The sequence below is a fragment of the Pseudorca crassidens genome, chromosome 9 (genome assembly GCF_039906515.1).
Source record: "Pseudorca crassidens isolate mPseCra1 chromosome 9, mPseCra1.hap1, whole genome shotgun sequence".
NCBI lineage: Eukaryota > Metazoa > Chordata > Mammalia > Artiodactyla > Delphinidae > Pseudorca > Pseudorca crassidens.
In genome coordinates this window covers 109,141,329-109,156,356 of record NC_090304.1, presented here as the reverse complement: position 1 = coordinate 109,156,356, position 15,028 = coordinate 109,141,329, and the positions used below count along the sequence as shown (strand labels likewise).

General features: G+C 41.5%; 1 protein-coding gene across 4 annotated transcripts in view; it reads left to right on the top strand.

The window, feature by feature from the left end:
• Positions 1-15,028, top strand: part of NCAPD3 (non-SMC condensin II complex subunit D3) — a 57,540-nt gene that overhangs the window by 21,355 nt on the left and 21,157 nt on the right. For all 4 annotated transcript variants that reach the window (XM_067751624.1, XM_067751623.1, XM_067751625.1 and 1 more), the window contains 6 exons: positions 3,209-3,282; positions 3,811-3,945; positions 4,974-5,194; positions 11,335-11,526; positions 11,851-11,948; positions 12,045-12,160. In XM_067751624.1, the coding sequence (XP_067607725.1) occupies positions 3,209-3,282; positions 3,811-3,945; positions 4,974-5,194; positions 11,335-11,526; positions 11,851-11,948; positions 12,045-12,160 (836 nt within the window). The remainder of the gene's footprint in view (positions 1-3,208; positions 3,283-3,810; positions 3,946-4,973; positions 5,195-11,334; positions 11,527-11,850; positions 11,949-12,044; positions 12,161-15,028) is intronic.

Below are 15,028 nucleotides of genomic sequence, written 5' to 3'. Positions count from 1 at the left end.
TGTTCATTCAGTCTGGCAGTTCCTCAGAACGCTAGACATAGAGTTACCACATGACTCAGCAGTTCACAGATGGCGTGATCTGATATGATTCCTGAGTGTGCACCCTCAAGGAATGAAAATATATTCATACCCAAAACTGGTACAAGAATGTTCATAAGAGCATTGTTCATAATAGCCAAAAAGGTGGAAACAACCCAAATGTCCACTTATCTTTTTTTTTTTTGCGACACGCGGGCCTCTCACTGTTGTGGCCTCTCCCGTTGCAGAGCACAGGCTCAGCGGCCATCGCTCACGGGCCCAGCCGCTTCGCGGCATGTAGGATCCTCCTGGACTGGGGCACGAACCCGTGTCCTCTGCATTGGCAGGCGGAGTCTCAACCACTGTGCCACCAGGGAAGCCCCCCACTTATCTTTTTGAGGTGAAAGTTCTTGATCTATTCTGCATCCAAGTTCCTCATCAGCTATAATGTGCACATATCTTTTTCTCATTTTGTGGGTTATCTTTTCACTTTCTTGATGGTGTTCTAAGAGTTTTATAGTTTTAGCTTTTACATTTTTGTCTTGGTTCAGTTTTGAGTTAATTTTTGCATATGGTGTGAGGTAGGGGTCCAGCTTTCACGTGTGAATATCAAATTGATGGAGCACCCTTTGTTTAAAGGACTGTTTTTTCACCTTTGAATGCTCTTGGCACTCTTGTCAAAAATTAGTTGACCATAGGCATATGCGCTTATTTCTGTACTCTCAATTCTATTCCATTGATATTTCATTGTCCATCTGTATGCCGGTACCACTCTGTGTTGATTACTGTTGCTTTACAGTAATTTTGAAATCAGAAAGTGTGGGCTCTGCATCCTTGTTCTTGCTTTTCAGGTTTGGTTTGGCTATTCTGTGTCTCTTGTATTTCCATATGAATTTTAGGTTCAACTGTCAACGTCTGCAAAAAAGCCAGCTTGCGTTTTGATGGGGATTGACCTCTTAATCCATGTGGGGTGTATTGCCATCTTAAAAATACTGAGTTTTCCAATCCATGAACAAGGGGTGCCTTTCTATATTTAGGTCTCCTTTAATTTGTTTCAATGATGTTTTATAGTTTTCAGTGTATAACTCTTGCTCTTTAAACATATTCCTAAGTATTTTATTCTCTTTGATGCTATTGTAAATGAAATTGCTTGCTTAATTTCAGTTTTGAATTGTTTATTGCTAGGTTTTACAACTGATTTTTGATGATTGATCTTGTGTCCTGTGACACTGTTAAATTTGTTACTAGCCTTAAAAGGGTGTGTGTGTGTGTGTGTGTGTGTGTGTGTGTGTGTGTGTGTGTGTGTGTGTGAGAGAGAGAGAGAGAGAGAGAGAGAGAGAGAGATTCCTTAGGATTTTCTACATATCAGATCATGCCATCTGCGAATAGAGTTATTTGTTTTATCCAGCCTGAATGCCTTTATTTCTTTTTCTTTCCTATTTTCCCTGGCTAGGACCTCTAGTGGTGTTGAAAAGAAGTGGGGAAAGTAGAGGTTCTTGTCTTTCTTCTGTTCTTAGAGGGAAAACTTTTCGCCTTTCACCATTGAGTGGTTAGCTGTGAGTTTTTTCAGGATGGCCTTTTATCGGTGTGCAGGAGTTTCCTTCTGTTCTGAGTTTGTTGAGTGTTTTTATCATGGATAGGTGTAGGATTTTGCAAATACTTTTTCTGTGTCTATGGAGATGATCACGTGGCCTTTGTCCTTTGTTCTATGGTGGTATATCACAGTGAGTGATTTTCCCATGTCCTGGGATAAATCCCAAGCATGGCGTATAATCCTTTTTGTATCTTGCTAGGTTTAATTTGCTAATATTTTGCTGAGGATTTTATGTCTATATTCAGAAGGGATTTGGGTCTGTTGTACTCTTGAGCTGTTTTGTCTGGTTTTGCTCTCAGGATAATACTGGCTTCACAGAGGGAGGTGGAAAGTGAAACAGAAGAGATTATGTTTTTTGAAAGAGTTTATGAAGCGTTGATATTAATTTTTGTTAATTGGCGATTTTGTTAACATTTGGCAGGCTTTTCCAGTAAAGCCGTCTGGTCCTGGCCCTTTGTGTATGGGGGGTAGTGTGTCTTTGTTTCTTCTTAGGTCAGTTTCCCTAATTCTTATCTTTGTAGAAATTTCATCTAGGTTACTTAATTTGTTAGCATAAAATTGTTCGTAGTGTTCGTAACCTTTTTATTTCTGTAAAGTCAGTAGTAATGTTCCCTCGTTCATTCCTAATTTTAGCAATTTGACACTTCTTTCTTATTTTCTTAGTCTAGGAAAATGTTGTTAATTTTGTTGATATTTTTCAAGGAACCTACTTTGATTTCATTGATTTTCTTTATTGCTTTCTGTTTCATTTTTTAATGTTCTTTCTTGTACCTCAGCAGTTTTTAAGTGTGATTTGGGGTCCCTAAGCCTCCTTCAGTGGGTCCTTGAAGTTAATACAGTTTTCGTAATAATATTTAGATGTTATTTACCTTCTACACTCTGATTTTCTCAAAAGTGTAATTTGGAGTATTGCAGAGGTCCCAGACAGGCAGAAGCAGATAGAAGCAGAGATGGGTATCCAGTTGTCTTTTATTAAGCCAGACATTAAAGAGTTTGCAGAAATGTAAATCAGTGGTATTCTTTTCACTAAATTTTTTTTGTTTTGGACTATAGTTATTTTTTAGTTAAAAAATATACCATTTATAACAATGCCTTGTTATTTTAAAATGAATTATTAAATCTTTTTACAGTTCTCAGTTTAAATTTCTAATTCATATTAAAAGATATAATCCACATTAAAAAAGCTCTTAGGAGTCTTCAGTAATTTATAATAGTGTAAAGGGACCATTAATGGAAAGGTTTTAAAGCTACTGTTATGTATTGTTTTACTTAGTCTTTAAAAAACCTGATGGTTTAGATCTTACCATTTGTAGTAAACAGAATAGAGATCTAAATAATTCATTCAGAATTTTAGACTTAGCAGCCTGGATTTAAAATTAAATTTTCCAGAATTTATGCCCTTATAAAATTTTACTACTCTACCTTTTTCATTATTGTGAGTAGCTAATTATTTGAATTTTTTTCTTTTTCTATGTCATTTCATGCTCTGATTTCTTATGATTTAAAACCAGCTAATGAGTCAGTCTGGGATTACAGCATGTTCTCAGGATTGTGTGGTGTGCTCAGGCTGTAATGACTGTGCTGTTTCCTCAACAGGAAGGGGTCTCATGATGATGCTGAGGAGCAGGGTCGGAGATGAGAAGACCAACGTCAGGAAGTCTGCGCTCCAGGTGTGAGTTTTTCTGGACATTCTTTTCATGTACTCTTTTTAAGCACTACCAACTTGAAGATACAAGAGACTATTTTAAAAACCCTTCGGCCATATTCATTACTCACTTTTCCCTTAATGTTAGTTCACCTTGTTCCTGTTAAATGTAAATTACATAGATGAACTGAAGGATCATCTGTTCTTACGTGTTCCTACTGGGTTGCTGGCTTTTTAGGAATCACAATTTTATATCCTTAATTTCATTTTTTAGAATAAGGATTCTTAACTTGGGGACCATGGATGGATTTTGATAGGGTTCATGAAACCCCTGAAATTGTTTCAGAGTACTTGTTTGTATAAAATGTATGTCGGGTTTTCTCCAGAAAGGTGTTAAATTTCATCAGATTCTAAAAGGTGGGAGGAGGGATGGATCTGTGATCTCAAAAATGAAAGAATCACAAACTTAAAAGGCAGTGTTTTGTCTGCAGTTTTGCTTTTTGTATTGACATTATGCCTAAGTCACCCCTTCATGTTACACATGACCTTCTAGGTCTTAGTGAGCATTTTGAAGCACTGTGACGTCTCGGGTATGAAAGAAGAGCTGTCAATCCTGCAGGACCGGTGTCGGGACCTTGCTGTGTCTGTACGCAAGCAGGCCTTGCAGTCTCTCACGGAGCTTCTTATGGTGAGATGCAGCCATCGTGTGTCTGATGGGTGGTATTTTACATTACAAATAATTGAGCTTGATGAAGTACCTGTTAGAAACTCTCCTAAGTCCACTGTAGGATTCTACAGTGTAAGAGAAGGGAATCTGTCCATTGCCTCTGGTAGATTGCATTTCATATTAAATATAACATGACTAATGCTAGAGAATGCTAATGGTTAGCTTTCTGTTGACTTCAGGTTAAATCTCATATAGAAATGTGAATTTTAAAATTTGGTTAGGTAAGAGGCCTAGATTAATTTTTGTCCATTAAAACCTATATAGGTGATATTGCCAAAAGAGCAGATCCACTAATCCTATATATAATTTACTTTTGCCAAATAATTAATTTTTGAAGAATTTTAAAAGTGAGTTTTTTTCTTTATTTCATGATAGAAGGCATTAAGCAATGCATGTTTTGACTTTCTCTGTTAGCATCTATTCTAATTACTCCTTCGGATAAAAATTTACTCTTTGCTCTCGATCTTGAATTACGAAAAAGTGCTGCTTCGCTACCAATAATGAGATAATCACTGTGTAAATCTAAAATTCCAGTATGGGATTTCCCTGGTGGCGCAGTGGTTAAGAATCTGCCTGCCAGTGCAGGGTACATGGGTTCAATCCCTGGTCTAGGAAGATCCCACATGCAACGGAGCAGCCAGGCCCGTGTGTCACAACTACTGGGCCTGTGCTCTGGAGCCCATGCTGCGCAACAAGAGAAGCCACAGCAATGAGAAGCCCGTGTGCAGCAACGAAGACCCAATGCAGCCAAAAATAAATAAATAAATTTAAAATTTCAGTATTTACTGATTTACAGTTACTGGAGCTTGAATTTGTTTTTCACGTATATTTGGAATGTTGATTTTTTTTTCCACTGTATGTTTTATTTGTAATTATGTGAGCAGCTACTTGTAACATATCCTAAAACATCGATCACAGCTTCCCTGATTTGTGTTCAGACCTGTGATAGCGTAGGCGTCTTTATGACTTCCTGACTTTCAACTCCTCAGGCACAGCCTCAGTGTGTCCAGGTACAGAAGGCCTGGCTGGGGGGGGTTGTCCCGGCCGTGATGGACAGTGAGAACACCGTGCAGGACAAGGCCCTGGAGTGTCTCGACCAGCTCTTGCTGCAGAACATCAGGCATCATGGTCAGTTCCACTACGGGGACAACAGCCAGGTGCTCGCCTGGACGCTGCTGACACTGCTGAGCACAGAGAGCCAGGAACTGGGGTACGTTTGTGTGCAACTGGTTGTCCTTATGGGAGGGCTTTCGTTATAAATTCCTGTGTCGATCTCGGAAAATCAGCTCTCCAAATTGCTTAATATACGAAAACTCAATCTTGATCTTTTTCCCTTGAGCTAGTTCAAATCTCTTAGCATTTTTGTGGTGACAGTTTTTGTGAAGCCTTCCTTTGCTTTTCTCTGAGTGTTTTCCAGCTTCGAATTGATGTCTTAATATGTAGTAGAAAACATTAATGGATTTGCTATGTTAACATTAACTTTCCACAATACTAGTTATTATGATAGATGACTTCCTGGGTATGACAAGTTAGACTTTTTCTGACATTTTATTGGGTCGGTTGACTTAATCACACTGCAGCATTTTTTCCATTTGATAACATATGCTGGGTGTTCACTGTTCAGTGAGCAATGCGGTGAAGAGTTAGCACCTGCACTGATCAATTTTAATCTCTACTGCAGTAATCTTGCAGCTAGTTTGTGTTTGTGCTCCCTTGACTGTCTTTTTCTTTCCTTTTTTCCTAAATTTATCATACAAGAAACACCTCCCTGCTTGTTTACATGTACTTATGGAGGAATTATCATCCAATGAAAAGAATAATAGATTTAGTATCATAATAGGTACTAATAATTGTTAACCATGCTCCAATATAAAATAAAACTTAAAAAAAAATAGATACTGATAGATAATAATAGATTTAGCATACCGTCTGTGGCCCTGGCAAATCACCCCATCTCTCTGGGCCTTAGTTTTCTCATTTGTAAAAAGAGTCGGTTACACTACACGATCTCTTAAGGTCCCTTTTGTTGTTAAAAATCTGACTGAAAATGCATTCACTCGTTAAATATTTTATCACTGCCAACTATATGCCTTGCTGAAATTCCTGGAAGGGAGAGGAATTTAGCCAGCAGTAGAATCAACTACTTTTTTGCTTTTCTTAGGGATATCTTACTGTGCACACCCAGTGTATACTAGCTCATGAGAAACTGTTGGGAGGTTTATTTCATTTCTTTTTTTTTAACTTTTATATTAAAATATAACGTATAGAAAAACGTACAAACTGTAAGATCAATAAATATCAAAAAAATATAGCCATGTAACCACCACCCACGTCCAGAAATAGAACATTGCTCGGCCTGAGAAAACTCTTCCTTCCAATCGCTCTCCTTCCCTCCTCAAAGGGAACGACCACTGTGATTTTAACACCATGTGTGAGTTTTCTCTACTCTTCATCTTCATGTAAGTGGAATTATGTGGTATGTATTCTTTGTGTGTCCGACTCCTTTTACTCAAAGGAGTACAAGATTCATTCAAGTTATTGTGTGCAGCTATAGCTCATTCACTTTCATTGCTGTGTGTATGATATTTGTGAATAAGCTACAGCTTATTTATCCAGTCAACTGTTAATAGATTATGGGTCGTTTCCAGTTTTTTATTACGAGATATAATGCTGTTGTGAATATTCCCATGTGTATCTTTGGCACACATTTCTCTTGGGTGTACACCTAAGAGCAGTGCTGTTGAGTATGCTTTTATTCATCTTTCATGGTTACTGCCAGACAGCTTTCCAGAGTGGTGGGACCAAGTTACATTTCCTTGCAGCACTTAATGAGAGTTCCAGTTACTCAAGATTTTGGCCTGCATTTCCTGTTGTCAGTCTTCCTTTTTAGCCATTTTGGTCCATTTTGGACCAATACTGGTATTTCTTGGTGGTTTTAATTTGCACTGCCATGTTGACTAATGCAGTTGAGCCTCTTTTCATAGGTGGATTAGCATTTAGATATTCATATTGTGAATTACCTGCCCAGGTCTCTGGCCCTTTTTTTTTTTTTTAAATTAGGCTGTCACTCTTTTGCTTGTTCACCCCAAAGTGTTCATTATATATTTATGTACAAGCATTGTTGTATGTATTACGGATATCTCTCCTATCCCATGATTTGCCTCTTTACTGTCTTAATGATGTGTTTTGATGAGTTCAGTTTGTCAGTGGTTTTCTTTATGGTTAATGTATTTTTAAAGAAATCTTTTCCTACCTCAGGATCATATACATATTTTCCCATATAATCTCCTAGAAGTTTGATTTTTTTCTTTCCCCTTTATAGTTAGGTCTTTAACTTACCTGCATTTAAGATGTGTCATAGCTTCCTTCATAGGCTCTCTGTTTTCATTTTAAGATGGGGGAAACACCTGTGCATATTTGAAGTCAGAAAACCAGTATGTAGAAAATATCGAGGATGATTGAAAGGGATAAAGTTTCTGAAAAAAAAAACAGTATGTGAAAGGATACACTTTATAAAGTAGGAGGAGAGAGCTCCAGAAATAAAAGGAAACAGAGAACAGGGAGAGAGAAACACAAAAGAGGACATAATATGAACACTAGAGCTTTTAGCCTTTTTCTTCTCCATAAAGTGATGCTCAGTGTTTGCCCAGTACAGCATGTTCACAGCAGCACGATCCACAACAGCTAAAAGGTGGAAACGATCCAGGTGTCCGTGCACTGGTGAAGAGATAAATAAGATGTGGTCTATACACACAATGAAATATTAGCCTTAAGAAGTCACAAAATTCTGACAGATGCTATAACGTGGATGAACCTTGAAAACATGCTAAGTGAAATAAGCCAGACACGAAAGGACAAATATTGGATGGTTCCTCTTATGTGAGGTCCCTAGAATAGTTGGACTCTGGGAGGCAGAAAGGGGCGGTGGGGAGGAACTGCTTAAGGGGTACAGAGTCTCAGTGTGGGGTGAGAAAAAGCTCTGGAGGTGGGTGGTTGCACAACAGTGCGAATGGGCTTAATGCCACTGATCTCTGTACTTTAAAATGGTTAAAAAGATAAGGTTTGTTATGTACATTACCACGATTTAGAAAACAACGTATTTGCTGAAGTTAGGAAGGAGAGGGTAGAATTAGGGGTAGCAGTTCTCAAAGTGTGGTGGATTCAGGAGCTTAGACTCTTTCTTGTCCTCTTAAAAACACACATACACAGAGAGCTGTGAGTTGTTTTATTTGGGGCTTACTGAGGACTGTAGTCCAGGAGACAGCCTCTCTGTAACTGAGGAACTGCTCTGAAGAGGTGTGGGGGGGGCGGGTCAGTATATATGTGATTTTGGTGAGGGGCGTACGTGCAATCAAGCACACATCTTGGTAGAAGGTTGCTGCTGGTCACGAGGAGCAGATGTGTCTGTTAATGGATTTTAGGGCTTTTCTAGGTATGAGAAGATGCAAGAAATTGGGCTCATAAAATCTCCCTGAAAATACCTGCCTATCTGAAGGCCTGTTCTGCCAGTTTTCCGAGAGCACAGAGAGCCTCATTCCTGGTCTTGGCCCAGAACTCCTCTCAGGAGGTGTGGAAGGTCAAGGGACTGCAATGGCCAGTGACCTCATCCTTGTAGAGGCAGATGGCAAGCGGCAGTTTTTAGTTGACAGCCTTTATCATAATATTAAGATGTCATGTGCCATTGCCACTTTTACTCTTTGACAGTACTAGAGTTTCCAGAAGCCATGTGATGATATTGAAATAAATTGAATGGAGAATCAGATGTAAGAATGCACGTCTTTTGTTTAAGCCAGTCCATAAGGAGATTTACAGAAGTATAAAGCAATGTCACTGTTCTTACCAAGTTTTTTTTTGTTTTGAGAAAGATACCAGGTTTTTTGGGGGAAGGAATTGCATTATTTATGTTAACATGTAATTGGCTTATTATTATTTCTGACAAATTAATAGATAAGTATTTTTAAATTTCTGTTTTAACTTCTAGTATGGCAAATATTGATAGGTATAACCCACATGAACAAAAAAGGTCTTCGAGGCAGTCAGTAATTTTTAAGAGTTTAAAAGGGCCCTGAGCAGAAAAAGTGTGAGAGCCACTGAACAAGGGAATCAATTTTAAAAAAGGATTGAGAACAGTAGGTAGTGGAATAGAGTTCTATAAATAAACTCTTGTGATAAGTTCTTTAATAAACAGAAAGTAACTAGGATTCCAGGATCTGCTCAAGACAGGAGACTTCACAGAACAGGTGAGCTTCGAGTTTGGACCTTGGCGGTTAACAAGGGGCGGGAGGTGCTCTTGTGGAGGACGCAGCCAGTGCAGAGCCACGGGCGCATGCGTGGTGTGTGCTGCAGGGGCCCCAGGAGTTCATAGCACAGGAGGTGTCATGGATCGGCTGTGTCTGTGACCAGAGTCTGAGGACAGACCACCGGTGAATGACTCGAGCTCAAGGCATGGCGACCCGGGTCCAGGGGAAGCAGCTGGCTGAAGAGGAGCTGTCCAGCGGTGGGAAGCCAGGGAGGGGGCACGGGCTCTGAGGGCTGAGGACGCCCTGCACCCTCCACTCTGGTTGCCCACAGTCCAGTGGAAAGGGAGTCACGGCAGCCAGCAGGGAGCACGTGGAGCAGTATGGGTTTTTACCTTTTCTTCTTGCTTTTAAGTTTAGGGTAGCTTCCTTTTGATGGTAGTGTGACCTCAATCATCCCTAGAGGTGGAAAGAGTTGAGAGTAACCAGGCAGGCCTAATGGTGAGGGTCTCCAGGCAGGAAATAGCAACGCAAAGGCTTAGAGGCCTGCCGCTCCAGGAATCCTAACTGAAAGGGCTTCTGGGTGGGGTTGCTGTTGAACAAGGCCCGGAAAGCAGAGGTGGGGCAGGGCGGGGGGTGGAGGGAGGGCTGGGGATGGAGTCCCATTTTCAGTGTGTGCTTGCGAGGATCCTGGTGATGGAGGACATCGCCCAGAGTTAGGTTGTAGGTTAGAGAAGATGACTAAGAACAGACCTCTTCAAAATCAGCAGTTGGTGTGATTAGAAGAAAAGGAATTAGTGAGAAGGTCAAACAAGTCGACTGGAGTGTAAGGGAGAGCGTGGTCAGTTCTGTCCAGCAGGGGGCGCTGAGATGGGCACTGAGGGGTGTTGCTTTGGTTTGATATTAGGATAGACGTCGGCAGTGCTTTTCAGGAAACCAGGTGGTGTTTGCTGAACCGCATTCTGAGTGGTGCGCCATCCCCTGCTTGTGATGGGCAGTGTGGCTAATGGAGGGTCCAGTTGGGAGGCTTTGGGGACGGCCCAGCCCATGTGGAGGGTGTGCGTGGTCAGAGAGGAGCCAGATTTGAGGTCTCAGACCTGGAAGTTCAGAGGATGTTTTGTCATTCTGTGGGCTTCCTGCAGTAAACTTCAGTTAATACTCTGTGATGCTTGTACATAAACTTTTAAATATTTGTTGATTTCATGTATCTTGCTTTTGGATAGCAGTCACATATAAATTATGTTAGTCATTTGCAGTAAAACTCTAGATGGATTTTTAACCAAAAGCTAATTTATTAATAAAACCATTCATTTATATGCATATGCTTATTGTGTGTAGATGTGTTTATTTTCTTATAGTTGCCTTCTGTGTGCTTTGAGAATTCTTTTTTTCATTTAATGAGAAAGCCTTGCTAATCTGAGTGTGTGTGTGTGCCTAGCAGTAGAAGAAATTAATTGGGGGAAGGAATGTATTTGTCTCTCCACTTAAATATATAATACTGCATTTGTCTCATGAGTCATATGATGTCATTCAGTGCTATAGGAAAAAGTAAAATAAGAAATGGTTTAAAAATAGCAATGACATCACACAAACACTTTAATACATCAGAAGCATTTTTTATTTTAGAAAAGTTTGATATATGTATTTCTGAGTGGTATTGGCAGGTCATAGCAAAGTCGAGCTCATTTAATATCACCATATTTAAATGCTAGGATGTCATTTCTCTCCAATCCTTCCATTGAAAAAAGGACAATGTCTACATTTTTTTGTCACTAAAACCCTGTAGACTCTGGATGTACCTGTTATTGGTAACTTACCCCATATGTTTGCATAGAAATTTTAGAGGGTCTCAAGTGAATTATGAAATTTTATTATTTTCTTTAAAAATAAATACTTTATGGGCAGGGGAGGGGTAAATATACCTTATTCAGTGTAATAATAATTAGAAAGATACCTAGTTTGCTATCAGATGAGCCACTAGCCAGGAACCTCTGTTTACATGTTTTATGTGCCAGAATCCTAGAGCAGAAGTTGATACCCTTCACCGAGGGGCAGGTCTGAACAGTTTTGTGTATTTACAGTTACAATTCTGCTTTCTCATCTTTTTTTCCAGCCGCTATTTAGATAAGGCTTTTCATGTCTGGTCCAAGAAAGATAAGTTCTCCTCCACTTTTGTAAACAATGTGCTCTCCCACACTGGCAAGGAGCACTCTGCCCCGGCCTGGATGCTGCTCTCCAAGGTTGCTGGCTCGTCACCCACGCTGGACTACACCCAAATCATAAAGTCCTGGGAGAAAATAAGCAGGTTCGCATGCTTGTGATTTAGCTGCCACCAGACACGAGAGAGTCTTGGAAACAAAGCTCATGTCTTAAGGAAGTGGGCTCTTTCATAGCTGTTAATATACACAGATCTTTTCTTTAAATTCTGGCGTAAAAACAAACATGAAAAAAAGAATCACTTTTAGGCTTTGATTGTCCAAGTACATTAAGTGCCTTAATGCTCCCCAACTCGACTCCTAAACCATGTTACCCTACTTCCTCCAGTACTGGTAATCCAGAAGAAAAGTATTTTGTTGGCAGCAATTTTTACTTTGGTTCTATACTGATATTTCTTCTGCCCTTTCCACAGGCAGCAGGACCCCAATGCAGACACCTTAGGGCACATCCTCTGTGTTATCGGGCATATTGCAAAGCATCTTCCTCAGAGCACCCGGAACAAGGTGACAGGTGAGTGTCTACCGGAGAATCGTGAAAAGGCTTTGCCTCTCACTTTATATATATTTTTAAGAGTTAAACTTCAAGGGAATTAACTCTCTTTTTTAGATGTTATCAAAAGTAAGCTGAATGGATTCTGGTGGTCACCAAAGTTGATCAGCCCAGCTGTTGATACTTTGCAAAGACTCTGTAGAGCATCTGCAGAGACGCCAGCGGAGGAGCAGGTACGCTACAGACTCTCCTGGGTGTGTCTGTCATTTGTCTGTACGTAGACATAAAGCTCTGCCTTGAAGCTGGGGGCGTGTTCTCCGCGGAGAACATGGAAGGGTGGGTGGTCCCCAGCAGTTAGTTCTCCAAGGAAGCACCTACGTGACAAGCAGTTGACAGTCCCCAAGAAGATCTTGGCTGCTGAAGACACACAGCTCCTTTAGGAGGTCACCTCCTTGGTTCTGAGTACCAGTGTCTTCTAGGAAGCACACCTGGCGGGACACCTGTTTCCAGGATCGAATCTACAAGGTTGTCTTAATCATCGTAACCTCGGTGCTCACAATAGCCTGTTAGACCCTCCTCCCTCACTCCAAGGATGCGTAAGCGGTTTCCTCCTAGCCACGGCTTCCCTCCAGACCAGAAGATTTCTGATTAGTCATCATCCTGTCACCCTAGTATCTCTTGTCCCCAGAGTTCCCAGAGCCTCCTGCTGACATTCTCTGTGGATTCATCATCACAACTCCAAACCAGCGTTCTGTGTGACACAGAGGGTTACTTTGACTCCCCCAAAGCTATCCATTTAAGTATCTCTAATGATAAATTATCTTACTACCATGTATTCAGTTTTTATCATGAAATATACTCCTAGACAGTGCTAATCATAATGAAAAATTTTCGGACTGGGGGTTATTAATAATGATTTTAGAAGTCAAAAATTAAGTAATTGCTGAAATATATTTAAATGTCCCAGAATAAAAACATTATTGCTTCGTCTGAGCTACTTGCCACCTTCCTAAGCTTCATTTTCTTGTATAAGTTCTTTTTAAAAAGTCCTTTCCTGATAAGTTAACCATTGTAGTAAGACAATATACTGTAACTTTTTTGCTTAGGACTTAAAGCAGGTTGAAATTTAGTTAATTAAAAATGCCCAGCTCTTTCTGTGTCTGGTGTTTTCCTGGCATAAACCTTTTGGCACTTTTTGGTGAAGAGGATACTTGCTTTATTTGATTTTCTATTTATCTCTGATCGAAGAAAGTGTGTGAAAAACTTTTAAATAAGGAACATTACCTAAGTAGGGAGCATATTTGAATAGCAGAAAACAGGTAAAAACAAAACAAAAGAAGATGAGGAACAAACGCTGTAGGAAAGAATGAAGGTTCTGTGGCAGAATGTGAGGGCGCTGTCCCCCAAGTGTCTGCGGCATGTCGCTTGTTAGTGCGGAGCCAGGCCTGCACCACGGGCCCCGCTTCCTGGGGCTGTGTGGCTCCCCAGCACTGGCTGGAGAGGGTCTGCATTGCGGGGAGCCAGGGCCGTAAAGACTAAATGTCTGCCCACCACCGGCCACAGTCATTAGAACAGTAAGTTGTGTCATTGTTAGTCTGTGGGGAAGGCTGAGTTGTCATCAAACATAGAAACTGAGACCCAGAAGGGAGAAGAACTCACTGCTGCGTTAGGAGAAGAGCAGGGTGTTAGCTTTGCCAAGACCACCTCCCTTGGTGGTGGGCAGTGGACTAAGGCCCTGAGACTTCCCAGAATCTCAGGATACTTTACATCCAAGTGACCAGAAACGTACTTGTGCTTCTTTTATCTGTAAATGAATGTCCTGTATTTTACGGAGAAAAACAAGTTACCCAAAGAATAGACCATCAAGATGTAGCTCAACAGCAGCACGTGTGAGAGGCTTGGTCTTTGGGCATCGTTGCTCTCTGCAAGCTTGGTGTGAGCTCATAGCATTCTGAGGCTGTCGTTGAAGAAGTGGGTGCAGGTGTGGACTGTGGGAGTAGAGATCGTGTCTGCAACAGGTGCTCGTCCTGCTGTCTGTACACTCGATTCTAAGGCCACGTACTGCCATTCTGTCTCAGTGACAGCCATTCAGAGAACGTGGATGAGACCAGATGGATGTATCCAAGGAGAGCAGTCAGCAGGGTGACAGAGCAGGCTGGCTGGGAGCGCTGAGGGCCTGGCGTGTTTAGCTGGAGAAGGAAGTGTGGGGAGGCCGGCTGCCTGGCTTAATACACATGAATGAAGGACCCAAAGGACAGAGAACTGGATTTATTTGGCGTCACAGAGCACTGATTTCGACCAGTGGGTGGAAATTGCAAGGAGACAGATTTTGCCCAACTGAAGAAAAACTGTACTGAGGTCTGCCTAGACTGGACAGACTTGCCTCTGGACACGTCTCTCTGGTTAGTGGGAGTCACACTGGAAGCGTGACAGGAGCCCCTGCATGGAGAGAGCCCAGGGCGGGCTGGCTGGCGGCTCGCTCAGACTCTGAGGTCTTCCTCTCACTAGCAGCCGGGTGCTGGGCCTAAAGGGCTCAGCCAGGCTGGGACAGAGCACGTGCATTTCAGAAGCTCCAGGTTGTGCAGTCTCTTAACATCTTAAGTGCAGTCATTTTGTAAAACGTTAACAAAGACAATAGCTTTGACACATTTTAGGCTGAGTCAGACTACAAATGTCTGGATCGTGATGGTGGTTTGCCAGCAATTTGGCAAACTTAGAGTACCGTCTTGTGGTATTGCTGCTGGGCACTCCCTGGGGTGTGGTTCACACTGCCCCTTCCTAAGGCACCTGCCGCATAGTGTGGGAGACCTACACATTAACCTGTAATCCCAACGTCTTAGAATAATTCCTGAAACAGAACCGAGTGTCTGGTAACATGGCGGTCCTGGGGCGGAGCCACTCAGCTCAGCCTGGGTGTGTAGGGACGGCCTCCTGGGAAAAGTGGCTTCGGGTTATAGGGTGTGACCGAGCTCCTCACTTGGCCCATAAGCGTGGTGAGATGTGTGGGCCGGAGGTGGGACCCCCTTGAGGTCACTTTAACTAATAAGAGACTCTGAAAACTTCTCTCTAATAAATACATTTCAGGAGGGTAAAAACTGTTC